Source organism: Lagopus leucura, unplaced genomic scaffold, assembly GCF_019238085.1.
Source record: "Lagopus leucura isolate 7727_CA_CO unplaced genomic scaffold, USGS_WTPT01 Super-Scaffold_739, whole genome shotgun sequence".
Lineage (NCBI taxonomy): Eukaryota > Metazoa > Chordata > Aves > Galliformes > Phasianidae > Lagopus > Lagopus leucura.
Window position 1 is genome coordinate 22,333,208 of NW_024962255.1, and position 25,051 is coordinate 22,358,258.

General features: G+C 50.6%; 3 protein-coding genes across 3 annotated transcripts in view; 2 read left to right on the top strand and 1 right to left on the bottom strand.

Moving 5' to 3' along the window:
* The window catches only part of FBXW4 (F-box and WD repeat domain containing 4), a 58,838-nt gene extending 55,643 nt beyond the window's left edge, over positions 1–3,195 (top strand). The window contains exons 7-9 of the mRNA XM_042863344.1: positions 1,716–1,856; positions 2,036–2,177; positions 2,413–3,195. Coding sequence (XP_042719278.1) covers positions 1,716–1,856; positions 2,036–2,177; positions 2,413–2,529 — 400 coding nt within the window. The 3' untranslated portion in view covers positions 2,530–3,195. The remainder of the gene's footprint in view (positions 1–1,715; positions 1,857–2,035; positions 2,178–2,412) is intronic.
* A 2,608-nt stretch (positions 3,196–5,803) lies between these two features.
* Positions 5,804–13,281, bottom strand: DPCD (deleted in primary ciliary dyskinesia homolog (mouse)). Its single transcript, XM_042863345.1, has 6 exons — positions 13,182–13,281; positions 12,832–12,912; positions 12,111–12,235; positions 11,227–11,360; positions 7,181–7,283; positions 5,804–6,006 (listed from the first exon to the last, which is right to left on the bottom strand). The coding sequence occupies exons 1-6, from the start codon at positions 13,243–13,245 to the stop codon at positions 5,902–5,904; spliced, it is 612 nt and encodes a 203-aa protein (XP_042719279.1). The 5' UTR covers positions 13,246–13,281; the 3' UTR covers positions 5,804–5,901.
* A 29-nt stretch (positions 13,282–13,310) lies between these two features.
* Positions 13,311–24,094, top strand: POLL (DNA polymerase lambda). The gene is made up of 8 exons (XM_042863343.1): positions 13,311–13,761; positions 13,985–14,282; positions 14,927–15,083; positions 18,063–18,386; positions 18,955–19,128; positions 20,019–20,147; positions 21,848–22,016; positions 22,293–24,094. The coding sequence occupies exons 1-8, from the start codon at positions 13,650–13,652 to the stop codon at positions 22,655–22,657; spliced, it is 1,728 nt and encodes a 575-aa protein (XP_042719277.1). The 5' UTR covers positions 13,311–13,649; the 3' UTR covers positions 22,658–24,094.
* The last annotated feature ends 957 nt before the right edge of the window (positions 24,095–25,051 follow it).

A 25,051-nucleotide genomic window follows, 5' to 3' on the forward strand; every position in this document is an offset into this window, starting at 1 on the left:
AAGTCCAATAAGCCAGCACCCCTGGATTCGTGTTGGGGGGGATTAATTCATGCACTTGATGTTAAAGCTTGTCCGAGAGGTTTGCATGGGGGGGCCATTGCTAGGGCTGGTTGGCCTCTCTAAATGGTTGCTAGGGCCCTGGCATCAAGGGCCAATGTAGCTGCCCACAGCCACGGTCACGGAGGGAATTACACAGCCACAAAGAAATTGTTATTCTACATAATCTGCTCTTTGGAGAGTGACTGTGGGGAAACAGGCTGGCCCCAGCACGCCGCCAGCTCTGTGATCATAGAAGCGTGCTGGCTGCAAAGATCGGCCAGGGCTCGCCTTCTGATCTGGGGACACCAGGGCTCGAGGCGCTAATCTGCTTTATCAGCGATTTCTGTCTCCTGACACAAAGGTGTTTACTTGTTTTAACATCTCCTGGGACTCTATTTCTCCTTTTGTGTGGTCTTTATCCCCCGACGAGGGCTTTAGCCCAGATTACAGACAGAATTAAGGCATTTGGCGATGTGCCTCAGAACTGTGTGATGCTGGATCAAGGAGCAGAAAGTAACAAAATAATGGTGGGAAATGCTGGGAGTGACCCTACGGCGGGGTTCGTGCTGTCGGCTTTCAGGGCCGCTTCATTGTCCTGAGAACCAAGGGCCTGTTGGAGAGGGCGGCCGTGTGGCAGGGGTGGAAAAGCAGGTGCTTCGAGGTTTATTGTGTCCAGCATGTTTGATGTAAAGGGTGTGAGGAGGAGGCGGAGGAAGAAGAGGAGGGTTTGCAATAGGTGGCCATCTCCAGCAGCTGGGCAGATTGTCCCCTCTGTTCCTTAGAGTCTGCTATGGACAGGTGTTGCTGGCTGCTGGGGTGGTTGGAGTGTCAGTGGAGACAGGCTGTGGCCTGTGCCCTAGGCAGTGTGTAGTTTCACGTGACCGAGAGAAGGGCCTCAAACTTCTCCCAGCCTTGCTGGGAGGCCCCTTGTAGAGTGGTCCCTCACCAGGCAGCCGCTGCTGCTTAACGTGAAGAAGCAGCTGAGTGATATGGCCACAAACTTTGAACTTCATGGGGATTTTGTTTTAGCTTTTCCACAGCAAGCAAGGAATTTTATAAGGACAGGGGAGAGGCTAGCCTTTGGGAAATCATCTCCAGAGCATACCTAGGGTGGCTGCTCTTAGCCTGTCATGTTCAGCCCCAGGTAAGGTGTTTGCATCATGCTGCATAATGTAACAAAGTGAGGAAGAGCAACCATGGTGACCAGGGGCAGGAGTCTGTTTTGGCTGTGGATCTGAGCTGTGTGTCAAAGATTTCAGGAAATACCCTAGCAGACAGTGTGCTGGAGGACAGAATCTGGGATGGAGTCAACCAGGGGAGTGGCTGCTGCAGATTATCTGGAGTTGAGTATCATTTCCCATGGAAATGGAGCCTCGTCATTCAGTGTATTGGTCACTTTTCCCAAGGAAGATGACCCCCTGTTGCTAGGGGTCAGCTCTACCTTGGCTCATGTCTTATCATGACCAGCTGTGACTCCTGCTGGTCACTATCCTTGGCAGTTTGTAGCTCAACCAGTAGCAGAAGCTGGAGGAGGAAGAGCAAAGCTGTGCAGGCTGTTGCATTCTGTTAAATCACAGAAATGAGATCTAAGAGACTTCTGTGACATCTCTGCTGTGGCCTGCTGGACTGGAAGGGCTCCCTGCTCTGAATGACTCTTCAATTATGTTTCATTGCAGCGGTCAGCTGTTAACCTGCTTAGGGACTGACTTTCACCATGGAGCTGGAGTGCTTGATGTCTTCTATGAAACTCCCTCCCTTCTCCTCTCATGTGGGTATGACACTTACATCCGCTACTGGGACATACGGACCAGCACCAGGTGAGCCTATCCTGCTGGCATCTGGGGCCTGTGCAAGGATCCTCTGGGCTTTTCTTGTGCAGTGCCTGGAGACGTGCCTGCGGCTCGGTTAGCTGCCGCAGGCAAATGGGACCTCAGTTCCAGTCCAGGCGCTGGGTGGTGGAGGCTCAGCCACTCTCTGTTTTGTGTTGTCACTGCAGAAAATGTGTCCGGGAGTGGGAAGAGCCCCATGACAGCGCCTTGTACTGCATAAGGACTGATGGGAACCATATGATTGCAAGCGGCTCTTCCTACTACGGAGTGGTGCGCCTCTGGGATAAGCGGCAGACTCAGTGCCTGCAGGTGAGGGCTGGTTGGAGGCCAGGCAGCAGCAGGGCTTCTGGCTCATTCTGTGGCAGCCAGGTACTCGTGTCTCTCTGAAAGAAGAGACAGAGGCTGTCGAGCTGTCTTCGGACTGAGTGAGCCTAGACTTTATTCCTGCTTTGCCAGGGCATCTGACCATTTGGGCCTGAAAAACCTGTTGGGGTCTGTGGGCTGACCTCTTCTTTGAAAAGCTGACTCTCCTGTTTTCTTGCAGAGCTTTCACCTGTCTTCACCCACCAGCAGCCCAGTGTACTGCCTCCGTTTCAGTACCACCCATCTGTATGCTGCCCTGGCATCAGCCTTGCACGTCCTTGACTTCACGGCCTCGTGAAGGGCACCGTAACCGCTTCTGGTTGCCCCAACTCAGCAGTGTTGACACTTGGTTCAGGGAAAAGCAGGGCAGGAGAGGTGAGAGAGGCCCCAAGGCATCTACAGATTCTTTACTTGCCAAAAGGCTATGTTAAAGAGTCCAGAAGGGGCAAGGCTTAACAACTTCATCTGCCCTTTAGTGGAAATAAAGGCCAATTGTCCTTTCCTTTTTTTATTTTGTGCAAGTCAGGGTCTGTAATATTATCTGTTCTTGTTTTTCTTTGTTTTGTTTTGGTTTGGTTTTTTTTGTTTTTTTTTTGTTTTTTTTTTTTTAACTCTCCTGTGGATACATTTGAGGGGCAGGTTGAGCCAGAATGCCCTATCAGCTTTGATGCTGGTCAGGTTGAGATCAGCCAAACTGAGCCGTGTGAAGCAAGTCTGTGTGTGGGGTACACTGATTTGGCGGAAGGGAAGGTGCCTGGAGCAGGGACTCCTTTTCACCTGTGCTTGCTCTCTTGACAGCTGCTTGTGCTGTTCTTTTCAACCAAGAGAAAGAATTGAGCTAAAAGGCAGAGCCAGCCCTGCTTTTAGTGTATGCCTCCCCTAGCTGGCCATCAGGTCAGGCAGTGCACTTGGCAGGGCTGAAACAGTTGTATTTTGCTAAATAAAACTCTGAAGGGAAACAGAAGAGATTGTTTGTTTTGTTTCAAGTCCCAAAGGAGCTGTGATGTTATCTGCTGGTTGTAGAGGAGACTGGCCCTGTTTTCAGACAAACTGTATGTCTGGAGGATCTCTCTCTGGGTAGATGCTGTGGCACTTCTGTGTTGAAGGCAGTTGCTGGGATCTTGGCTCTCATACCACTTATTCAAACAAGAAACAAAAGCAAGATCTGTAACTCACTTGCTACCTGCATACAAGCAGCAAACTGGGCTAGTGCAAACACCAAGGCCTTGCTGTGACTTATTGGGAATTCTGTAGGAACATCTAAGAGAGCTTAACTTTTTGCAGTGGCCTTCTGAACCTGACCAGGACTGAATCTCCCAGCTGTAGCTTTCATGTATTCTGTGCTTTCTGAATGATTGTGGATGTCTGTGGATGAGTGCAGCATTGTCTGGTCCTCCTCAGAAAAGGAGGTGCATTAACTCTATTAGGCTGTGAGTTTGGGTATCCTGGATAGGTAAAGGAGAGTTTTTGTATCACAAGCTGGCAGCACCTTTAGGGCAAAGCAGCCAGGATGGTGCTTTGTTGGGACTTGAAAGACAATTTCTGCCTTCAAGAGGCTGCTTTTCTCTTGTGATCCACAGTGATTGGAAGATGTACGCTGGAGCCTCTGTTGGAGCAAGAAGAGAGTGGAATCAACCAGGTTCTCACCTGCTTTAAGAAAGCCCTCCACTCTCAGTGGATGTGAGACAGCAACTCAGGGTGCAAAGTAATTGGCTTTGCTGCAGGATCATATTCTCACACAGCTCTTTCCAGCACAGCTTCCTGTCACAGTTTGTGATCCAGCTCTGCTGACAATTATGGCAACTTACTGCCAGCTTCCGTGTAGCTACTGTGGTGCCACATGTTCTCCTGGAGTCTAAGTGGCAAAATAGATATCTAAGTGCCCCAGGCACTGATCTACTGCTGTAAAAAGATGTCACTACTGGAACAATCTTCCATCTATGCAGATCTGTAAATCCCAAAGACAGCTGGTCCAGGATAATGATTCTGGAGGAGACCTCTGGGCTATAGGTAACATGGAGCTATTGTCCAAAAGATGGAGCTTTGTGTCGGGGGCTGCTAAATACTGTTGCTGTATTGCTTGGAGCACTTCATGCTCTGCATGTGAGAAGAGGCTTTAGGTACATGATTAGGCATGAGACACAAGACCAGAGAGATGGCAGAACTTGGAAGTGGGGAGGAAGGTCTGTGTTTTCTCAGATCCTTCAGTGTTCCAAGTCTTTTAATGAAATAGCAAATGGGGGGGGAGAGATGGAGATATTAAATATCTCTGACACAGTCCCCAGAGAGAGGCTCTGAAGGATTGGGGTTAATACTGGGTGGGAGGAGAGGTACTTTATTGCACTGGGACTTGGGCAAGGCTCAGAGTAGGAATGAGCATGTCAGCAGATTATGTGAACAGTGTCCCTGGTGCATCTTGTAGCAGACGCACCTGCAACATCGCTGCTGCCAGTCCTGCCATTCCCCTTCTGCAGCCCCTGTTGGTGGATCCTGCACTTTTCTGTTTGCTCTTAGGTTCCTTCTGGTTGAAACCTAGAGCAAAGCTACAACTCCATGGTGGTGCCAGCACTGGCTGGTTGAAGGATGCACCCTCCCATCTCAGGTGACATTAAGGAATGGGAAAACCAGAAGTGGGGCTTGGCACACTGCCTCTGCTGACCTCTGCCTGTCGACGATGCCTTGGGAAGACTTGGGTGCAGATGGGAGCTAAAGTTAGGCAGTAGAGAGGGTATAACTGAGGATGTCAGCAAGGCTCTGAGGAGTTTTTGTGATTTGAAAGCAGTGCTATGCTGGGAGCCCATAGCACGCTCACTTGGATTTGTTGTGGGCAGAAGCTTTTCAAATATGAGCTGGGGATGAAAGGACATGCAGAAGTCTAAGCACAGGGATGGTTGGTGCAATGAGGACAGTAGCCAGCTGCAGGGTGAGTTGTAAAACCAGCATTGATGGAGTTGTCTCCGTGCACAGGGTGCTGTCTTTACAGTGAGGCTTGCACTGGGGCAGGTTGGGGCCCACTCCTGCAAAGGATGTGGTTTAGCTACCCTTGAGTTGGCCAGTGGCTCCTGTCACCACATTCACCTCCATGTCATGCAAATGAAGGCGGCTGCATGTGAGTTCCTTCACTCTGCACAACAGCCCTGCATTCTGCACGTCATGTTGCACATGGCTGGCCGTAAGGAAGCAGCTCTTCACCTGTTTCATATGCTGTGCTTGCTCAAGCCTAAGCACTGGAGCTGTTGGCAGAGAAACCAGTCACCAGAACATCGTCTTAACAGCATGGAGGACCCTGTGCAACAGCACAAGAGGGAGCTGCTTCCAGGCACATTCCAGGCAGGTAACAAGTGTGAGGAAAGCGTTCTTTTTCTCCTCCCGGGGAACTACCCAGCTTTCATGTTGCTTCTCCCACTACAGGATGAGGAAAGGGCAGCTGACTGCAGCTGTGACGTGCTTTTTTTGCTTGCTGCAGCTTCCCACAACTAATAGAAGGATTATAAATGTCTGTGTAAATAAGGCAAAAAACAGACTGCCTTGCAGTTTCCCTGGGCCTGCAAAAATCCCTCTGAACAGCTCTATTAACAATACAACTTGTATTTATTTTGCCTTTTCTAATAAAAACCACGAGGCTGTGACAGAACTGTCCCCGATACCTCAGCCTCTTAGCAGCCACAGCCTATTGGGTCTTGCAGTCACCGTCCCCACTGTTTGCTGCCTTTATCTTCTTCAGCTCCTTCTGCAATTCTTCTTCTGCAGCCAGGATCTCCTTTGGCTTCTGGTACTGTGGAACAGAGAAATGCCCATAGCACTCCTGTTCAGCCTCTGCTCCAAGCAAACTAACTGGAGCGAGGCTGTAAGCAGCAGGATCTCCATTAGCACAGCTCTTGCTGGGTGTAAACTACACAGCTGGGCCCTCTTGACAAGGGAGGTCTTTCCATTATCAGCTACCTCTAACGTGGGCTTGGAGAGGTGGTGCCCTCCTGGTAGGGACATCTGCCAAGATCTGGAGTGTCAGTTAAAGTGCAAGTAAAACTTCCTAATTGCATGTGGAGTCTTGGCCTCCACCAGCACCTCTGGAATATCCTGGCAAGCTGTGTTGTGTATATCCCTGGTGTGCTCACTGGTCATATGCTCACACGTGTTTTATATATATAATCTCCATTTTTTTTAAAGGCAAGAGAAATAGGAGTTGCAGTTCCTCTGACCTCCCCTCAGAGCCCTCTTGCCCAGCTGCAGTTTAGTGGTGGCTGCAGGTGCTTTTCGGCAAGGGTTGGGTGTATAGCAAACAGAAGCTCAGAAGCACTCAGGATGCGCCTCCTGGCCTGTTTCCCCTGCACACCCACCCCCAGCTCTGCTGTGAGGTTTCCCTCAGAGAGGATGCGCTCTTGGTAGCTGGCTTCCATGTTTAAGATGAGCACATGCTGCTCAAAAGCATGTCTGCCTCTGGATGGTCTTTGCAGCAGGTAAGTGCTCATTTTGTTAGAGTCTTAACTTCCACCATGTGTTCCTTCTCTGGCACAAAGCAGCAGGTGACTTTTTTAAGGCTGAGAGACCTCCAAGTGCAGCAGGACCTTGGAGTCTTTAACACTCATGCACATAGCATGAAAGCATGCTCTGAGCCAAGACAAACTTTTTGTTGCTGAGAGAGGAGGCTTGCTCAGGCCAGTGGGAGGGGAGTACATGGAAAATAGGGCACTATTATAATAGACCTTATTCCACTTGCAAGTCACCTTGATGAGCAAGCAGGGCATCTCTGGAGGCCTGGGCTGTCCTGGCCAGTGTCAGCATGTCCAGCGTAATGTAAAAACGCCAGTGACTGTGACAGAGAAGGGGATCAGCAGTGACCCACAGCATATCTCCCTGCTCTGCCTCGCTTCTCCACATGTAAGAATTTTAACTTCTTTTTGGACATAAAGGGAAAAGCAAAGTGGTATTCTGTGTGGCTAAAACCTCACCGTGATGATCAGAGTGTTGTTAGTATGGGTGAAGCTCAGGGCAGCTGCATCTAGGGGGAGCTGGTATCGGTCCAGGTCAGGAATAGGAAACTTCTTGTAGTACCTACAATGCAATAAGACAGAAATGAGAAGGATGGAGTTCCTATTCTCCTTGTTTTTCTGCAAGGTATACTCTTGCATCTCCACTGTGCCTGCCTATGTTTCATGAACAAGGGTCTGCAGGGAGCAGGGTCTCAACAGGGTAAATGCAGGGAGGAATGGACCTGTCAGGGTTGGCAGGAGAAACCTGTGCCATGCTGCGTGCCTGCTGGTGCTCCCAGGCTGGTGGGAGCACTGGAAACAAACCTCTAAACTGGGTATTGGAGCTGGAAAGCTCTGAAGAGCTTTGGTATATGGGAGCAGGCTTGGTCCCTCCATTTTGCCCTCAAGAAGTGCCAGGCATAATGAGGGATAGAGCGCTCAGCCTTGCTGAGGGATGTTCCTTACCTTTGTGCCTTCCCATTTCCTTTTATTCCCTTTAAGTTACCTGTCAAAGTTCTTGTGCCTGTTACTTTCCTGAGAGCTGCAAGGTTTTATTTTGTCTCCCACTTGCTCATATCCTACTTTGGTGATGTTGTGGCTCTCAGGCATTGCCCTGGGCACAGAGCTCCAAGCATAGATGCCAACAGCCACCTAAGCCTCTACTCTGCAGCATCTCCATGCAGCCCCCACGCTGGCTGTGCTGCTGTTCTGCACTCCCAGCAACAATGCTCCGATTTCTATCCCAGTTTCCCAGTCTTGCATCCAAGGAGGGATAGGAAGGTTTCTGCCAGCTCCCTAACCATCTTGTCTCTCCATTGACCACACTTTGGGCTCTGCTCAGTGTGAAGGGGATATGTTGCTGATAGAAATTGAGGGGTTATAAGCTGTCTATGCTGCCGAGAGATTTCCTGCTTTGGGGACTAGAACCTTGTGGATCTTCATTCTGCACTTGGCCAAGATCCTCCTCCGTTGGCATGGCTTGCCCTGCATCTGCTGCTTCCATGTAGGATTGCAGTTGTTGGTCCTGTGTCCAACTGGAGGCATGGTTGGGTTTTTAGTCTCTGCCAGCAGTTTCATGGGTAATTCTCTCAAAGAACTGGCAGTTCTCTCCAAGGAATTGACTGGTAGCTGGTACTGAGGTGCCCAGAGATGAACATGAACAGGCAGCAGTTGCTGTCATGCCATGAGGGGTTCTTCTCCATTCATCTGGTTGTGTATGAGGTTTGGCCTCCCTGGCTACCCTGCCCAAATTGCAGTTTATTTTCCAAGTCACGGTGAAAACAGCTACAAAGGGCAAATGGCCCTCCTGGTGCAGTGGGAGGAATGTACGCAGCTTGTTACCGCAGGGCTCAAACCGTTCTGTGTTGTCACTGCTGTCGGTATTTGGAAAAGGTGGCAGACATGGATAATAAGGGAGATGTCAAAGGTTAAACAGCAGAGATTAGATGAACACAAAGACATGTTAAGGAAGTGTTAACTTCTTACCGATTAGACCAAGAAAAAAAAAAAAAAAAACCCAAAAAAACCCGAAGGAAAAAAAAGCAGTACACAGAAAAAAAGCACTGTTTCAAAAGGCCTTGGGAGTTATCAATGAAACAGCAGCATTCTGCTGCCCCAGGACTAAGGAGAAGGGAAGAAGAATGGCTTTGGCTGGCCTCAAACTAAAATCTGTGACAAGATCAAAGGAAACCAGATCTGCCTGGCCACCCCCTCCTCCTCCTAACATTACCACTGCCTCTTGCTACAATAATTGAATCAGGTTTGGCGTTTGGGGAGAAGGCTTTCTGGGTTTGTTTTTAGAGTTTAGTTTAATGGATTTATTTTACAGCAAGAGGTTTTAAGCAAATCCCACTTGAGCAGCCCTTGCCGTGGCCAGAGGGAATGGGAGTGACTGGTGGATGTGAAGAGCTCCGTCTGGGCTGGGAAGGTAGCTGATGGGAGGTAATTTCTGCTGAAGCGGGGAGATTCTCTGCCCTCGCCTCTCACCCCATGGCCAAGGGCAGTATTGCACTCTGAGCCTCGGTCCTGGCTTGAGAGCCACAGTGCGTATGTGAAGTCACCTCTATTTTTTTTCCCTACTGGAAATCCACTTCTTGTCAGCCTGCAGGGAAAACTGCTACTGGTATGCTGAGAATTTATTGCTGAGCTACTCAGTAGTGACTTGGCAACCCATCCTGATGCTTGTGCCTCTGGCTGGCGGTCAGCGCAGCTCTGCTGCTCAGAGGCAGCGTGGCTGACTTCCAAGGGTTGGAGAGGCTCTGAGGTTTCCTTTCTCTCCCATAGTGATGCACGCTCTCGCTGTGGCTGCCCCATGCCTTTGTTGCTATCTTGGAATTAGTTGCTGAGTGGTGCCTTGCCCTGGCCAAGACCCAGGAGAAATGATATAAGATATCCTGGAGCCTGTACAAGTACTCCAGTGCTGGAGTCTGTCCCTGCTCCCCACTGAGGTGACTTTCAGCTTTAATTCCCAAAGCCCTTAACTTTCATCTGCAGGCCACAAGCAGCTTTCATGTCCTTCAGCTATCTCTGACACAAGCCTGTGAACATGTAGCTGCCATACGATTGTAGGACAACTCTATGTTATCCTGAGAATGGTACAAAAAACCTCAAAGTCAGGTAGGACACAGGTGAAACCTTAATGTACGTTATAACCTAACAGCAGGCAAAGAGGTTCCCACATGCACACTGCTATTAGTAGGATGGGAAGTAAATAAGCTTGCCAATAATAGCTGGGGGTTGGACTTAGACTCAAACAGTACTGCTTTCCATGGGTACCCACTTGTACCTGGTGAGAATCTCACTCATCTTTGCTACACAGGTCTCCCCATTCTTTTCTTGCAAATCCTTCTCTGTGGATTCAGGACAGAAACCTACTGTATTAGAGCTGAATCTGCTTTCACAGAGCAGACCTCCCCTTCCTACTGTCAGCTTCCTCCTGCTTTTGAGCATCCAGGTGTGCCTGTGTACAGAGCTCAAACTTCCCCTTGCCATGGTCTCTGATGTAAACCACTGCCTGAAAACTGGGTTCTGCTGTCCTGATAGCTGTTCAGTTCCCAAGGCAGAGCGAGCTCCTTGCCAACAGCACCACCTACAGCCAGCAGCAAGGAGCGTTGAAAGAGGGCAGGGTGCAGGCCGAAAAGCAACGCTGCGGTTTTTACCCACGAACCTGATCCTCCCGGGTTCTGCAGCAGTGCTGGGGAGGAAAGGCAACCAAAGGACAGGCTGCCCAGCTTTTTGTACTGATGTATTTATCCCAGTCTGTAAATAGCTTTCACTGCCTGTCCAATATTCTCTCTTGTTTTCCTAACACTCCCTCCTTGCTATCTCTCCCCAACACTACTGCTCATCCTGGCCTATTCCACTGAGGCAGTTAAGGCTTTGGGGCACAGTGCATCTCATTCTGTAAGAGTAGACAGGTAATGACAAAGGTTAAACGATGCTTAAGAGGCTTTTCTTCCCCTCCCTTCTTAGTTTTCTTTTGGCAGAATATTGTGGTGCTTTCCTTTCTTAGATTGCCTGTATTTTTTCTTGCTACCTCCAGAACAAAAACTATCATTGTCATTTGACTACAGAGTAAGTTTTCAAAGGTGCAATCTGTCTGAGTGCTCAGAGCTTACACTGTGCTTACTGAATTCTGCAGGTCCATGCATTCTGAGATACAATGACTAAATCAAAGTACTGTGTCTCAGGAAGAGGATGGGAAGCTCTAGTTTCAACAGGTCTGCAAAAGTAGTATTTCCTTTCTCTTTGGGAATGATATTTGACAGGAACAGATCAGACTAACCACCTTGGTACTGAACTGTGAGATAAGTTTGCAAAGTCCACTTGTTGAGCCTGAGGGGCTTTTTGCTCAGTCTGAGGCGGCTGGAAGTGGAAAACTGCAGTTGGCACGTCTCTTTCTGCCTAATGTATGGCTCCTCGAACAAAGGCAAGAGAGGACATCACCCCTCTGCCAACACCACCCTGCCCTCTGTGCCAGCCCACCCCGAGGGACTTTCAGCACTGGCAGTGCTGTTCTTACTGACTTCTTGTTTGTGGTCCGGATGACACAGCAGCGCTGCTCCTTCTCCACAGAGACACTGTAGACCTCCTTGGGGTAGGGCAGGTTACGGATCCGCCACTGGAAGCTGGTCAGTGTGTCCTTCCTCATGAAAACAGGCTACAGCAAACAAGTACCTTTAGCAAGGCCCCTCCAGCTGTCTCCTCTCTCTTCCTTGTACCCTTTCGCTTTTACTACCCCAAGAGGCTCTGTATGGGACTATTTCTTCTTCCCCACTGGATTGTTAGGGAACAACTCAAGAAACTGTCAGAGCACCTGTTTTGAAGGGCTAGCACTTACTGCTAGCCTGCTCTGCTCTGCTTGTAGGAGGCTGAAGGCATTTACCAAGGGAGTCCCGCAGCAGTGTTACAATGAAACTGGGCCTCTGCCCCAGTCTGCTGCGCAGAGCTGCTCTTGTGTTTCAGGTCTACAGAAAAGAAAATGAGAGACTAAAACCTCTGCTTCCTATGCTGGTGGGACAGGAGGTTAAAACAGGCAGTGCTGTGTTGAGGAGCAGCTCGTTACATACTACCTCTGTTGGCCGTCCCCATTATCACCTCACTTTCTATCCACTGATTTGTCGTGGCTCTTCCTTTCAGCCTACCTTTTTGGAAGCTAGCACAATAGCTGGCTACCACAGCAATGCAGTTTTTCTACTTATATGAACCACAGATCTCCTGAAGACCTCAGAAGAACCTAAACCATGCCCTCTTTCTCCTCAGACCTTTGGGATGCTTTGTAGTAGAGCGCTGGGCAGGTTAAGGCTGTCTCTTGGGGCAGTGAGTGATCTACAGACTACAGATTACTGCTGTAAGCACTAGGCTAGGTAGACAGTTTTAGGTGCAGTGGTGCCAGCAGACTCTTACATACATTAGAGCTGCTTTCCTTTATGAGCTCTGATTCCAGTGGTCCCAGGAGAGGTGAAGTTGGGTCTCCCACTTCAACCTGCCACTTGCCAGTGCCCCCGAGGGTGTTCTTTTCTCGCCACCTTCTACCTGTAGAAGGGAGAAGAGATTTTGTTATTCTGTTTTATATGAAGAACTCCAGCAAATTACCACCAAAGCTGCGCAGCACCTTAAACTGAAATAAGCCTCTTTCCTTAATTTCAATTATTTCCACTTTGGTATAAGTGAATCAGTTAGCTGGACTACTCCCAAATCCAAGAATTGTGCACTAACTGCCTCTTTTTAGCTATTTGATATTGAGGAGGTTCACAACAGATGCTATGCCGCAATTGTGGTTTTGGATAAGATCTGTAACCAACACCTTGTCTGTTTGTGGCCACAAAAGCCACCAAAAAGCATGTTTCACCCCAGCACGTGCCGCAGCCCCTGTCTGGCTGTGTGAGCTGGCAATCCCGTTCAGTTCAATTATGTCTGCTGTGAGTGACGAGCAGTTTGGGAGTGAAGCAAGGTTTGCTCGAGGAAGTGAGAAAACTCTGGGTCTAATCAACCACAGTTATGTCCCTTCAGAAGGGAGTGGGAGCTCCAGGAACAATTCTTTCTGGAATATTTAGGAGCACTTCCTTCCTGCCCAGACAGTGCCTTCCACCACTCCAGCCCTGCAAATACTGACCTACCACTCCACTTACTCACTAACTGGCCGGTCTTCATGTCGTACTCTTCAGCCATCTCCTTCCCATCCTCAAACTGGTAGTGGATCTTCCGCTTCCCTAGAAGTAAGGCAGGGCTGAGAGTCATTAGGAATAGGCTTACTCCTGGGAGTAGGGCCCCGTCCCCTCACCTGGGACCGTACCCCCTCTCCCGGGACCTCGTCTCCTTCTGCGAGGGCAGCAGCGCAGGGCCGCATCCCTACGTTTGCAGACCCGTTTCCTCCCTTAGGACCCAGGCCGCGCTCTCTTCCCGCAGGGCTGCCCCAAAACGCCCCGGCTGGGAGTAAAGGAGAAGGCAGGGCCCCATCCCGGCTCGCCGCTTCTGTTACCGTCCTGCACCAGTGCGGTCTTGCTGGCGGCCCGCAACCTCTCCAGCCAGCTCGGTACCGCCATGGCGGCCGGGGCCCGTCGCCACGGCAACGCGACCACTTCCGTCGCCGACCGGAAGTGCTTTCGGCCTCTGCCGGCGACCCGTAGGTGAGCGCGGCCTACCGCGGCGCCTGGGCCCGATGCCGGGCTCGGGTCCCTTCCCTTCTCCTCCCCTCTCCTCCCCTCCCCTCCCTGCGTGCCGGGGCCTTCTGTCAGCCCTCGGGGACCTCAGGGGATCGCTTCCAGCCCCGGAGCTCGGTTCCCCAACAACAACAAACTAACAAAGTCTATGAGCAAAAGGTGCAAAGCTTAAGTTGTTCTGATTGCACGCAGCTCTTCTCAGCAACTTTCTCCTTTCTTAGCGCTGTTCAGCAGCTGCAGCCTCGCAGCCTCACTGCTCCCCAGGGGAGCGAGGCGCAGCCCAGCCTATGGAACCGCGAGGGATTGTCAAAGCCTTTCCCAAGAGGAAGAAGGTGAGGGATGACTCAGGGAAAAGCGTCCCTCCAAAGATCCCGAAAGAAGGAACGGAGGAGCCCGAGGGTAAGTCCCTGTGCCCGTGGTGTGGGATATAACGGCCGCATCCCAGCTTGCTGGCTGAAGGTTCTGTGCCCCGAAAGGCTTCTTCTGGCCCCCAAGTGCATTTTCTGTAGAGGTATGGCTGGCTTGCTTCGGTGTGTCCAGCTGTGGTCTGAGATATGTAGCCCATTTGCTTCAGGATGCTGTTTCTCTGTCGCTGATCTCCTGTCCTTGTGCTTTTCCTCAGCGGAGTGGCTGAAACCAGTCGCTGCCTACGTGTTGCAAGCTGGCATTGGCCAAGCTAGGGCAGAGATCTTCCACAAGCAGATTGTCCAGAATGGGGGATATGTACACAGCCGTCTCTGCTCGGAGGTGACGCACGTCATTGTAGCCGAAGATATGGACTGTGATCGGGCCTTCCGGCTCCTCAAATTAGCCAAGCTGCCTTCGAGGTTGCAGCTGGTGAAGGCATCCTGGCTCAGTGATTGCATTAGAGATCAGAAGCTGCTGAATACCGCTGGCTACAGTGTCTTTATCCCTCGGAGGTAGGCAAATGCCATGCTGTTTTTCCTCCATGTAGTGCCTCAATCCTAAATTGAGTTGCACTAAAATTTGACCTCTGCTCGCAATCTCAGACTACATCTCTTCACGGCTCCCTTGGGCATGGCTCAAAATCCTTTTTTGCCATACAGATAGTGAAATTTAGTGATTCTGTGACTGGTTGCCATTCTATGTGGTAGCAGAACTTGGAGCAGAGCCCAGAGTGCTAGTAGGAGTCTTGTTGCTTACTGCTGGTGATAAAGGCTCTTCTTAATCTATCAGTGATAGAAAGATTTTCTTATTTTTTTTAGACATACTGGGGGTTAATTACTGTTTCTTACTGCAGATGAAGAGCAGAGAGTTGACAACTAGGCACAAGAAGAAATAAGGAGTGGAACAGCAGCAACCACATTTTAGGGTCAAAGTGTTTTGATGGAAGTGTAGAAGTGTTTTAAGACTGAGGTAGATTGGAGTGGAAGTTGCAGGTCAGTGGAATGGATTGAAACTGGGGGGATTGAGCCAAAGCCAGAATAATCTGGGAGTAAAATTCACATTGTTTGTTTCATTCCAAAATATGTGTAAAGGTTTTTTGGACAAACTTCTTGGAGCTTGTAAGTACTCCTCTGCTAAGGTGTCTGATCCATGGCAGGTACCGGGAAGAGGGAGAACAGCAGCAGCAGTTCCTGGGCAGTGAAGAAATCCAGTCCTCAACAGAGGAGAGTGCAGCAGAACCAAATGTTAAAGCACAGGTGGGGGATTCCTCACAGCAAAACCTGGGCAGCCTTGCACAGCAGCAACCATCTGAGGTGAGGCTTCCCATACAGGCTCTGCTTCCTGTGAACAGGTCCTGTGTACTACTTTTGGTAAGAGCCTTTATGCAGGGCTATGATTTTCTGAGCAAAGGGATGTTTTGGGTTATTTCAGTGGGTTGATGTTGACAGGCTTGGACTGTAGATGTGGCTACTGCTTCTCTTTATCTCTTTAGACGTTTTAAGTAGAAAAAACACCCCTTAAATTCCCATCCCTATCAGAATATTTCTAGCTGAAGCAGTCCAGGTGCTCCTGTCAGGCCAAGGCTCGCTCCAGTGTTTCCCCTGCCTCTTTTTGAGCAGTATCCCCTGGCTGAGAATATCTCCCTTCAGGAAGCACTGATATTTCATCTCATGTTCCTGCCTGAGCCACACTGACACATTCTCTGCTCCTTGGCAAGAATTCTGTTCAGACACATGTGCAGTGGATCAGATTGCTACTAGAATGATTGTGATGGTGTGCTTAAAATATCTGTGTTGGGGTATTGGTGGCCTGTGCTGTGAGTCAGCTTCTCCAGGTCTGCCGTCAGCTTTGTTGTCTTTTCCTGCGTTTCTGTCCAAGTTTGCTGAACTCTTTTCTGTGTTGGCATTATCCAGATCTATCTGCAGCAAAGTCACCCGGACCTCTTAGAACATCAGCTACCTTGTAATGCTGGTAGCTGGTGCTGTGTTTGCTGACTTGGCCCCAGATCATAGGTGCTGAATTTATTTTATGAAACACTACAATTACTTTCTAGTTGGCATCCCACCAGGGTCACCTTTATTTTAGGCTTTCCTTTTTCACAAACACGTGCTTGGGGGATCTTTTCTCCCCACGTTTATTGTCTAGCATGACAGGGTTGGCTACTGCTTCTTCACTGTATCGCCTTTGCAATTACCCTATCTTTGCCATTTATTGTAACTCCGGTGGCAGTCATTAATAACAAATCTCACACTTAAGAACAAGAAAGGGACTTCTGTGCTGTTATGGATCCTGTGGCAACTGTCCTCCTTTCTTCTCACGTTTACTTGTGGTGGTCAGACAGCTGATGGAGTCTGTGGGAAGCCTTGCTGCCTTTTTTTCTTTTAAATCCCCTCAAGCAACGATACTTCCTGTTAGTCTGCCTGCAGAAACAGTATCTGTAGGCACCTGAGTAAATTCCCTTGGTCAAAGCTTAGGGCTGTGTGGGTTGAGAGGAGCAGCCACTGGTTCTGCTCTAAAGGCAGTACCTAACACTTTAAAAAAATGACACCAACAGAGAAGCTGAAACTGAAATCTTAGTGTGGAAGTAGCATCCGTTTAAGCACTGAATGTTTTTCAGCATGGATGGATGCTGTTCTCTAGGCAGCAAGGAGCGTGCCAGTATATCATACTGAATGGGGACTGCTCTGAGAATTCAGGGTTTGGATGTGAACTCAGCAGAAGTCCTGTTGCCAGTCGGGCTGTAGCAACTGCCTTGTGATTGGCATCAAGTTGCTGTAGTTTTCTACAAGGTAGGAAGTGGTGCCAGTTATTCACTTATGGAACCCTGTCACTGTTTGCTCTCTGTCCAGTGAAGTGTTGCCTCAGGCACCAGGCTCAGGGTGCCTTTCTGGGACAGACAAACCCGGCACAACCCATTCTCACCCAGCTCTGCAAGCCACCTGCTGTAGGATCGTGGACTAGCTTAGAAGCTCACAAGGCTGTTGTTTTGTATGCGTGCTTGTAAAAAGTCCATCAGCTTTTTTGGCAAAGCACAGAGATTCTGGGGTTTATGTACTGTTTCACCTATGTGACACTGCTGGCTGAGAGAATGGGATTTGCATGCTCCAGCTGCAGTGTTGTTTACATTGTGCTGGATAACATGCTCCTTAAATGCTTTTAAGGGGCTTACTAAGCGATCTGAACACTCTGAGGCTTTGCTGCCCTTGGAGGGAACTTTGTCTTCAGGGAGTTGCATACAGGGTTTCTGAGCAAATAAAACTACTTCAGTCTATCAAATCCTCAGTCTGACCCAATTTTCAGAGTTATAAAACAAGATTACAAAAGGGAAAGCACAGGAACATCCTGCCTCTTCAGCCTAATGGCTTCAGCTCTGTATCTTGCAGGGACTTTGTTTGCAGGCCTCCCTAACCAGCAGGAACAGGTTGTAAAGATGTGGCTCTGCCTTAGGCTGATGCTCTGCAGAAACTCATAACGGGACTTGTGTGCAGCGTGTAACTTCAGAACAAATCCCAAACAGCCCTGTTCCTTTCACATTTACTTCCATGGTACAGGAGCTCATATGTCTCCATAGAGTCCTGTGTTTATACATAAGGAGAGAGGGGGACCCAAATGAGCAAAGCAGTCTTCAAAGCCTCTGTTCAGCTTCCTCCTTCTATCCCTTTTGTTCATTACCTGAAGCCAGGGGTCATTGTTTCTTAAGTCCACACAGAGGCATCCTAATGCTGAGAGTATCAGCAAATGTATACATTGGTTCTTTCTTCTGTCACTGAGGAATGCGGAGTCCTTTGTGGCATTCCTTCCTTCCCCTTTTCTCTTGCAGATAGCCACGGGGAAAATGGGGAGGAGGGGGGGGGTGTTGTAATTTAGTACCCTGTTAAGATTTTGTCTGCAAAGTGAAAACAGAGTACAGGGCATATCTCCTGTGATCTGCATGGTGGGGTGGAAGGCACAGAGACTGAATGTGAGAGATGTGCCTATACAGACACCAGTTCAACAATAAGTTCCCCAGTGGGAGTGCGTGTGTTCTTGGATTATATCTGAGCTGCAACCTCAGTTCTCCTGTGCTTTGTGAGATGTGCGTGTATTTTCAAGGGGTGCCTGGGTAGCTTAGAACATTTAGAGCTGTGTGTGCATATAACTAACAACTTCCTGAGATGGCAATTTGAGCACTGCATACCCTGGAGGTTGGTTAGCGCTCTGACTTCCTACTCCCAAGAGCAGGCTGTGCTAACGGGACATATGTGAGGCATGCACTTATTCTCACATGACTGCTTTTCTACCTCTCCCTAAAGAAAGTCTGTGATGATGAAGACAGTGAAGGAGAAGATGCGAGTGTCACTCAGGGAGATCTGGAAGCACTGATTTCTGGCCACTATCCTGTGAAATTGTCAGAGGAGACCAGCAGCAGCTCTTCTGCAGTGGCCCAGCCTGTCAGCAAGTGGGTTTGTGCACAGTCCTCCCACAGCAAGAAGGAGAATCACAACCAGTGCATCACAGAGAAGCTGGAAGTGCTGGCAAAAGCCTATTCTGTCCAGGGGGACAAGTGGAGATCTCTGGGCTACGTTAAAGCCATCAATGCACTCAAAAGCTACCACAAACCAGTTACCTCCTACCAGGTAAAACACTTCCCCAGAGTAGTGGAACAGAGAGATGGACTCTGCATCCCATCTCTTTTGTAAGGCAGATCTGTTCCTGTTTCTGTGTGAAGTATCTGATCTTCATGCCTTGGGAACTGTGTTGTAAGTTGTTGTTTAGTGAGTTGGATTCGTTCACCACCAGCAGAATCTTGGAATCAGAGCCTCTACCCCATATTCAAACTCAGAGCCTCTTAGGGTAGGATCTGAGCACCCACGAGATAAATGCCTTCCCTAGGTTCAAGGCAGGGCCATTTCCACTTTCCTCATAAACTTCAGCAATGGGCTAGCATTGGAGATAACATATAAGATCAGTTGAATCTGGAGCTGGCTGACTGTGACAGCCCAGCTGTTCAGTGTGGTAGTGTTTCAGTCCTGTTCTGCATGCTTGTCTTTTTTCACTTGGCATTGAACCTATGTCAGCCAGATCTGAAGATGAGCAGCTCACAGAACTAATCCTGCACTTAACAATCACTGATCTGACTGGGTTCTGAGTGGTAACAGCTCCCCAGCTTGTGTGTGGCCTCTGTCACCTCTGATTTCTTTCCAGGAAGCCTGTAAAATTCCTGGGATTGGGAAGCGAATGGCAGAGAAGATCCTGGAGATCTTGGAGAGTGGACATCTGCGCAAGCTGGATCATATCAGTGAGAGTGTGCCTGTGCTGGAGCTATTTTCCAACATCTGGGGAGCAGGAGTCAAGACAGCTCAGATGTGGTACCAGCAGGTAAGTTTAGAGCTTTATGCAATGGCTTTCGGGCTGTGATTTGAGGACTGCTCGTGAGTACAACAGGGAAATTACTTTAACAAATAGTTTCTGATTGCCAGTATCCACAGATAGGATTCAAATCTGCATTAATGGGAGTAATTGTGAGGCTGAGTCCTGTTGTGGGTGTATTTGGGGAGAATGGAGTGCAAGCAGCCAAGACTTTGGTCGTAGGGTAGACGGCGAAGATGTGCGATAGGAAGAGTGGAGGAGGACACACACTGTCTATTCTGTTGCCATCACTGCTTGCAGACTCATCTCTGCTCACTGAGTGACATTGTTAGGAGCCAGCCTTGAGCCAGGATGTCTTGGGTGTCAGTTCCCAATCCAGTCGCTGCCCTGTTGTCCTGGCTGGCTCCTATAGCTGTTAGAGCAGCCACCCACCTTGGTGTAAAATAAGTGACAACATGAGCCTGTCCAGCCCTCTGGTTAAGTTCCTTCTCAGAAGGCTCATTGTTTCCTGAGCATAGATCAAGTGAAGCCTGCCTTCCTGTAGTGTTTTGCTTGTGAATGGCTTGTTTGCTGTCTAAAAATATGCCTGTGTTTCCACCATAGGCTTTCCTTTACCTGCACCACTTGATGTCATTCAAGCTGTAAAGAACACAGAAGCCTTAAGAGCAGCATCCTTCTGTCAGGTTCAGTTAAGCTTTGAAGTCATTGTGCGTGGAACTTAGGAGTATGTGTGAGGATTGCCTAAATATCTTCTTTCCAGTAACGAGGCTGTAATCTCTACATGCAATTTCAGAAACTGTGACTAGCCTGGTCTTGAGACAGGTTAAATACAATCTGCCCTGGTGCTAGTGGAAAGCATTTGAAGGATGAGGTCTCAGCAGAGGTGTGTTCTGCACTAGGGGTTCCGGACGCTGGATGATGTCCGCACAAAGGCGTCTCTCACCAGCCAGCAAGCCGTGGGCCTGAAGCACTATGAGGATTTCCTGGAGCGTATGCCTCGGGAGGAAGCTGCAGAAATAGAGCAGACTGTGAGTAGCTTGCCTCTGAGCCCTTGGAGTGCAGGAGCTGCTGGGATCTGACAGGAAGTTGCAGGCTGTAGAAGTGTCCCTCTGTTATAGCTGAGTTCTTGAGCAACTTCTCTGAGTTTGTCAGTGCTTGGGTGACTGCTCTTGGGTATAAGCCCACCAAGCACTTACTTTAACCTGTGAGAACGATCGGTTTGAGTGCTTGGCAAGAAGGAGGATACTTCCCAGCTGTCAGTTCCTCACAGTGCTTCAAAAAAGACTAATGTGGCATGATGGCTCGAGCAGGTTCTAGCTCCCCTTTCCCACCTCTCATCTTCTCTGATATCTGGTTTTGGCCAAAGACCTGAGCTAATTCCCTGCTGCTACTTCTCCAAATGAGTCCACGAGCATTCTGTGAGCTGGTTGTTGGTGTTGAGACAGACCTTGGATATCCTTGGTAGAAGCAGAGGGGATCCAGGCACAGAAGGGGGTTGCTCGCTCTAGTAAGCCGTGGCTCTCCAGGACCGTGGGGTGCTAAGTCAGTGTACCCTAATGTGAGCAGAGAGGAGCTTGGGGCTCCGTCATTGCTACCCCTGTACTCTCTGATCACCATGGAGGCAGCAAGCAGCGTGACCCTGTCACTCGGCCACAGGGCCTGGCCACAAAGAATACCCTCCTGCCAGGCTCCTGCTGGGGTGTCAGTCCCATATGCTGGATTAGCCAGTTTGGTTGTGAGTGGTCCTTTTCCCATGCAGGCTGGTTTGAGGAGCTGGCTCTTGGGGCTGGGCCTATTGTTATCTTGATGGGATTACCGTGCTCCCCTCCATACACAGGCACACACCTCTGATCCAGGCCAGGGAGAGAGAATAAGGGATTAGTCACTGTCTGTGCCGCCTGTCACAGTGAGAGCTGATGAGCTTTTAGGCTTTTGGGTGGGGTTGGGAGTTTTCTGGAAATCTTCATTTAAAGCCAGAAGGGGGGCAAGGACACCAGAGGAGGGCTTGCTCCGCATGAGAAAGGGTTGTGGCTTCTTGAAGCACCTCTGGGGCAAAGGTTAATGGGTTTATCTCTTGCTAATGAAGGATGATCCCCAAGAGTGACAAGGGACTGTGGGCATGGACACTACCTTCCTGAACCTCAGCCCCTGTGTTGGCCTCGTCACTGGGAATTGCTGAGCCCCTAATTATTTGCTGCCAACAGGGTGATTGGCACAATCAGTCCAAGAATACTTCTGTCCAAGGACATGGGAGCCTTTCTTAAGCATTTAATGAATGAAGCCATCAGAACTGGTTCTGTCCACGCAGAGTGAGAGCTGGGATCCAGCCTGGAGGAGGCTGCAATAGTGGTATCTCTGATGATGCTGCCTCCCTAAAACTGCTGCATCTTCCAACTTGTCCCAACCCAGCTGCAGCCAGACCTTCCCCAAGAGCTGATACCAATGGCCAACTTGTGGCAGCAGCCTAGTAGATCATTGTGTTGTTGGCAGCGGGCTGGGCATTTGCAGGACTGTATGAAAGCCATCCCAGCACACGCGGCTTCTGACAGCAGGCCAGTCTTCTCCTTGGGGCAGTTTGCCATGCCTGCCAAGTGTCAGCTCTGTACAGAGACTCTGGAGCTGCAGGACTGGCTGAGGCAGGTGCAAGATCATTTGCTGTCTGGACAGAGAGGGCATTAAGAGAGTAGTCTGTGACTCTTCTCCCCTCTTTCCCCCTCTGTTCTTGAAGGTCAGACAAGCAGCCCTGGCCCTGAAGCCTGGACTCGTGTGTGTGGCATGTGGCTCCTACCGTCGTGGGAAGGCCACCTGCGGAGATGTGGACGTGCTGGTCACTCACCCGGATGGTCAGTCCCACCGTGGGCTGTTCAGCAAGCTGCTTGACAACCTCCACGAGAGCGGTAAGAGGGCTGGGGGCTGGCACATGGTGCTCGAAGCTGGTCTTAGCAGAGCCAAGCCAAGGAGGGACTGAGGTCAGAGCTACACATGAGTAGCATTCGTTGAAGGGCAGGTGATCGCTCCTCCCATCTTGGGAGGCCATCAGGGCTGAGGCTGTGTTGTTGTAGGGACCCTGCAGCACACCGAGACGCCTCAGCTGCTGCCTGGATGGTGGGAAGTTCAGAATGGGGATTCCAGGTCTGTTGCTCAGTCCCCCTCTGCCTGCTCCCTCTCCTCAGGCTTCCTGACAGATGACCTGGTGAGTCAGGAGGACAACGGTGAGCAGAAGAAGTATCTGGGGGTGTGCCGCCTTCCTGGGCCAGCCCGTCGTCACCGCCGTCTGGACATCATCGTGGTACCTTACAGTGAGTTTGCCTGCGCCCTGCTCTACTTCACCGGCTCGGCCCACTTCAACCGCTCCATGCGTGCCCTGGCCAAGACCAAGGGCATGAGCCTCTCAGAGCATGCCCTCAGCATGGCCGTGGTGCGAGGCCCTGGTGGTGTCAAGGTGGCATCCGGCCACGCTCTGCCCACCCCGACCGAGAGAGATGTCTTCGCTCAGCTGGGGCTGCCCTACCGAAAGCCCTCGGAACGGGACTGGTGACGCCGGTTGGCAGCCAGCACTCTGAGCTGTGCTGATGTTTTGAGGGGTGCTGGCTTCCCCAGTGCTGTTCTGCCGTGGCTGTGAACTGGGTAACGGATGGCAGCAAACGGACTCCTTGCACTCCGGGGCCCTGCTGCTAGCAGAGCTTTGTGGCTTCACCCAGCAGAGGGCGTAGGCTGGAAGGGCTGCCCGGCGTCACGCGTCTGCCTGTGCCCGGTTCTCAGGCAGCCCCTGGCTACTGAAGGGGCTCGCTGCCCATCAGCTAACCCGGGCCTGGCTCTCTCTAGGGAAGCTCCAGAAGGCTGGCTTGGAGATCGTTATGCCAAAAGCCCTCCTGGTGCTTGGGTAGTGGGGGAGAGTGATGCATCTTCCTCTCTGTGTGAGCACAGATGCCCCATAATCTCTGTTCTGAGCTGTGTACGAAGGCAACAGGGATCCTGCCTGGCCTGGAAACGAGCCCCTTTTCTCTGCTTGCTGCTGCTGGCATCTGCTGCTGTGAGAGCTGCAAAGATCTCCCTGTGCTGCTGCTATGTCTTCTCTCTGTCTGACTTGTGTTGTCTGGTGGGTCTCATTACACAGTGCCAGGCAGCTTCCCCTGGAGCCAGGTGAGCCCTGAGGAACATGTAAAAACCCAATGTGCTCCATCTACATGTTCTCAGTCCATCGTGTGCTGAGCATCCTGCAGTGCAGAGTGCTGCGATCCTCCTGGCCTGGGCACAAGGGCTCCTTTCCCCTCTGTGCAGGAAAGAAAAGGCCCCTTTGGCTTCAGGATGACTGTGCTCAGGATTGTAATGGTGCTGAATGTAACCTGGAAAGGCTGTGTGTTTGGTGCATGCAAAGCATGGAAGCAGAGAGAAACACGGATAATTCAGTGTTAATCTGGGCAAAGCAGAGCTTTCCCGTTTTTTGTGTGTGATGACCAGGAAGTCACCTGGTCTGTATTGATCAGAGCCAGTGTGTGTGTGCACGTGTACAGGTGTGCTAACCCCTTCTATTCCAACGGAGTGAATTTTGTTTCTCAGGAAACCTCAACTATTTTTATATTCTGGAGATGAATTTTGCAGAGGCTTTCAGTGCTCTGCGGCATCAGCTGCTGGTGAGGCCAGGGTGTTCCTGCCTCAGTCTCTGGGGCTAATCTGGCCTTACACTCCCTTATCTTGTAGGGGACCTGGCCACCCCCACTCCACACTTTGCTGCATCTTTGTCACGTGCAGGGATGAGCTGTGTTTGCTGCCAGGGCAGCCACTAGGCCATCAAACCTGCCTGCTGGGGAGCTGCAGTGGGGCCTGGGTATTTGCTGGGGAGGACTCAATCCAGGCGGTGTCCTTGGTCAGCCCAGCCCTTCTACAGAACGCCTGGTGGAAACGAATGTCTTCTGGCGTGCACTGGTGCTTTGAAACATGAAGTGTAATAAATCCTTTCTCTCTTTTTCATCCAGCTCTGGGTGCTGTGGTGAGCTGTTCCTTGGGGGACTGGGGCTGCCCCTCTCGCCAGAGTCAAGTGCTGGGGACAACGCTACTGGTGGGGGAGTTGCAGCACTGCTGTCCCCCATCTCTTTTCCCTTTGTCCTTTCCTATGGGGCCACAATTCACTCTGTGATGCCAATTGAGTGCTGCAGCAGCCGTGCAAAGCTCTGGTCTGGCTGTGTGTGCTTTTACAAAGGGGGAGGGCTGGGGCTGTTCTCTGGGCAGCGCAACTTTCATGGGGACATGAAGAACTCCTGCCAGCCCCCTGCACTCTGAGGGAAGGGTCTTCTGTCTGTCCCTGTCCTCCCATCCCTCAGCTCCCTGCCCAGGAGCTCTGGAGAGGGCAGAGAGCCCTCCCGTGGCCAGCAGCAGCTGCAGCTGCGTGGTCCAAGGATGGGGCCATTTCCCCTGCAGATGCACCACGATGGCCCTGCCGGTCACCAGGAGTGGTGCTTCTGGGTTCCAAAGGCTCCCACTTCCCCCTTGTGCTGGGCCAGGCAGAGCAGCACCATTGACTGGATCATGCTGGACTGGGCAGAGCCTCCTGCCCTGCACGGAGGGGACAGAGCACCCGTTCTGCATCTTCTGAGTCACTTGCAGACCTCAAGGTAGGGATTACCTCCACTCTGGCATTCCCCAAAGCCAGGTGTGGCTCTGGGACCACTCCTCTGCCTGTGCAGCAGAGCAGGAGCTGGCCACTACGTGTCCCCAGCACAGCTTCTGTCTCTTCTAATGTCACGCAGAAGAAGGTTCAGAGCTCAGGGCCCCAACGGAGCTCCTGGGGTGCCTGGGATGGGTGTATGCCTGTGGGTGCTGAGCTCCCAGGATGGCTGCAGACAGGGTGAGCTTTAAGATTGCTTTAAGCATCTCCCATGGGGTGCTGATTGGTTCCTGCACCCCAGGAAGAGCCTTCAGTGCTTTCCCCCTT

Excerpts from the sequence above, each read along its gene's own strand:
- DPCD (XM_042863345.1), bottom strand. The coding sequence starts at position 13,245 with ATGGCGGTACCGAGCTGGCTGGAGAGGTTGCGGGCCGCCAGCAAGACC. Across the intron at positions 12,913-13,181 it reads GACCGCACTGGTGCAGGACG|GGAAGCGGAAGATCCACTAC; the intron begins GTAACAGAAGCG and ends CCTTACTTCTAG. Across the intron at positions 6,007-7,180 it reads ACAACACTCTGATCATCACG|TACCAGAAGCCAAAGGAGAT; the intron begins GTGAGGTTTTAG and ends TCTGTTCCACAG.
- POLL (XM_042863343.1), top strand. The coding sequence starts at position 13,650 with ATGGAACCGCGAGGGATTGTCAAAGCCTTTCCCAAGAGGAAGAAGGTG. Across the intron at positions 14,283-14,926 it reads AGTGTCTTTATCCCTCGGAG|GTACCGGGAAGAGGGAGAAC; the intron begins GTAGGCAAATGC and ends GATCCATGGCAG. Across the intron at positions 20,148-21,847 it reads CTGCAGAAATAGAGCAGACT|GTCAGACAAGCAGCCCTGGC; the intron begins GTGAGTAGCTTG and ends CTGTTCTTGAAG.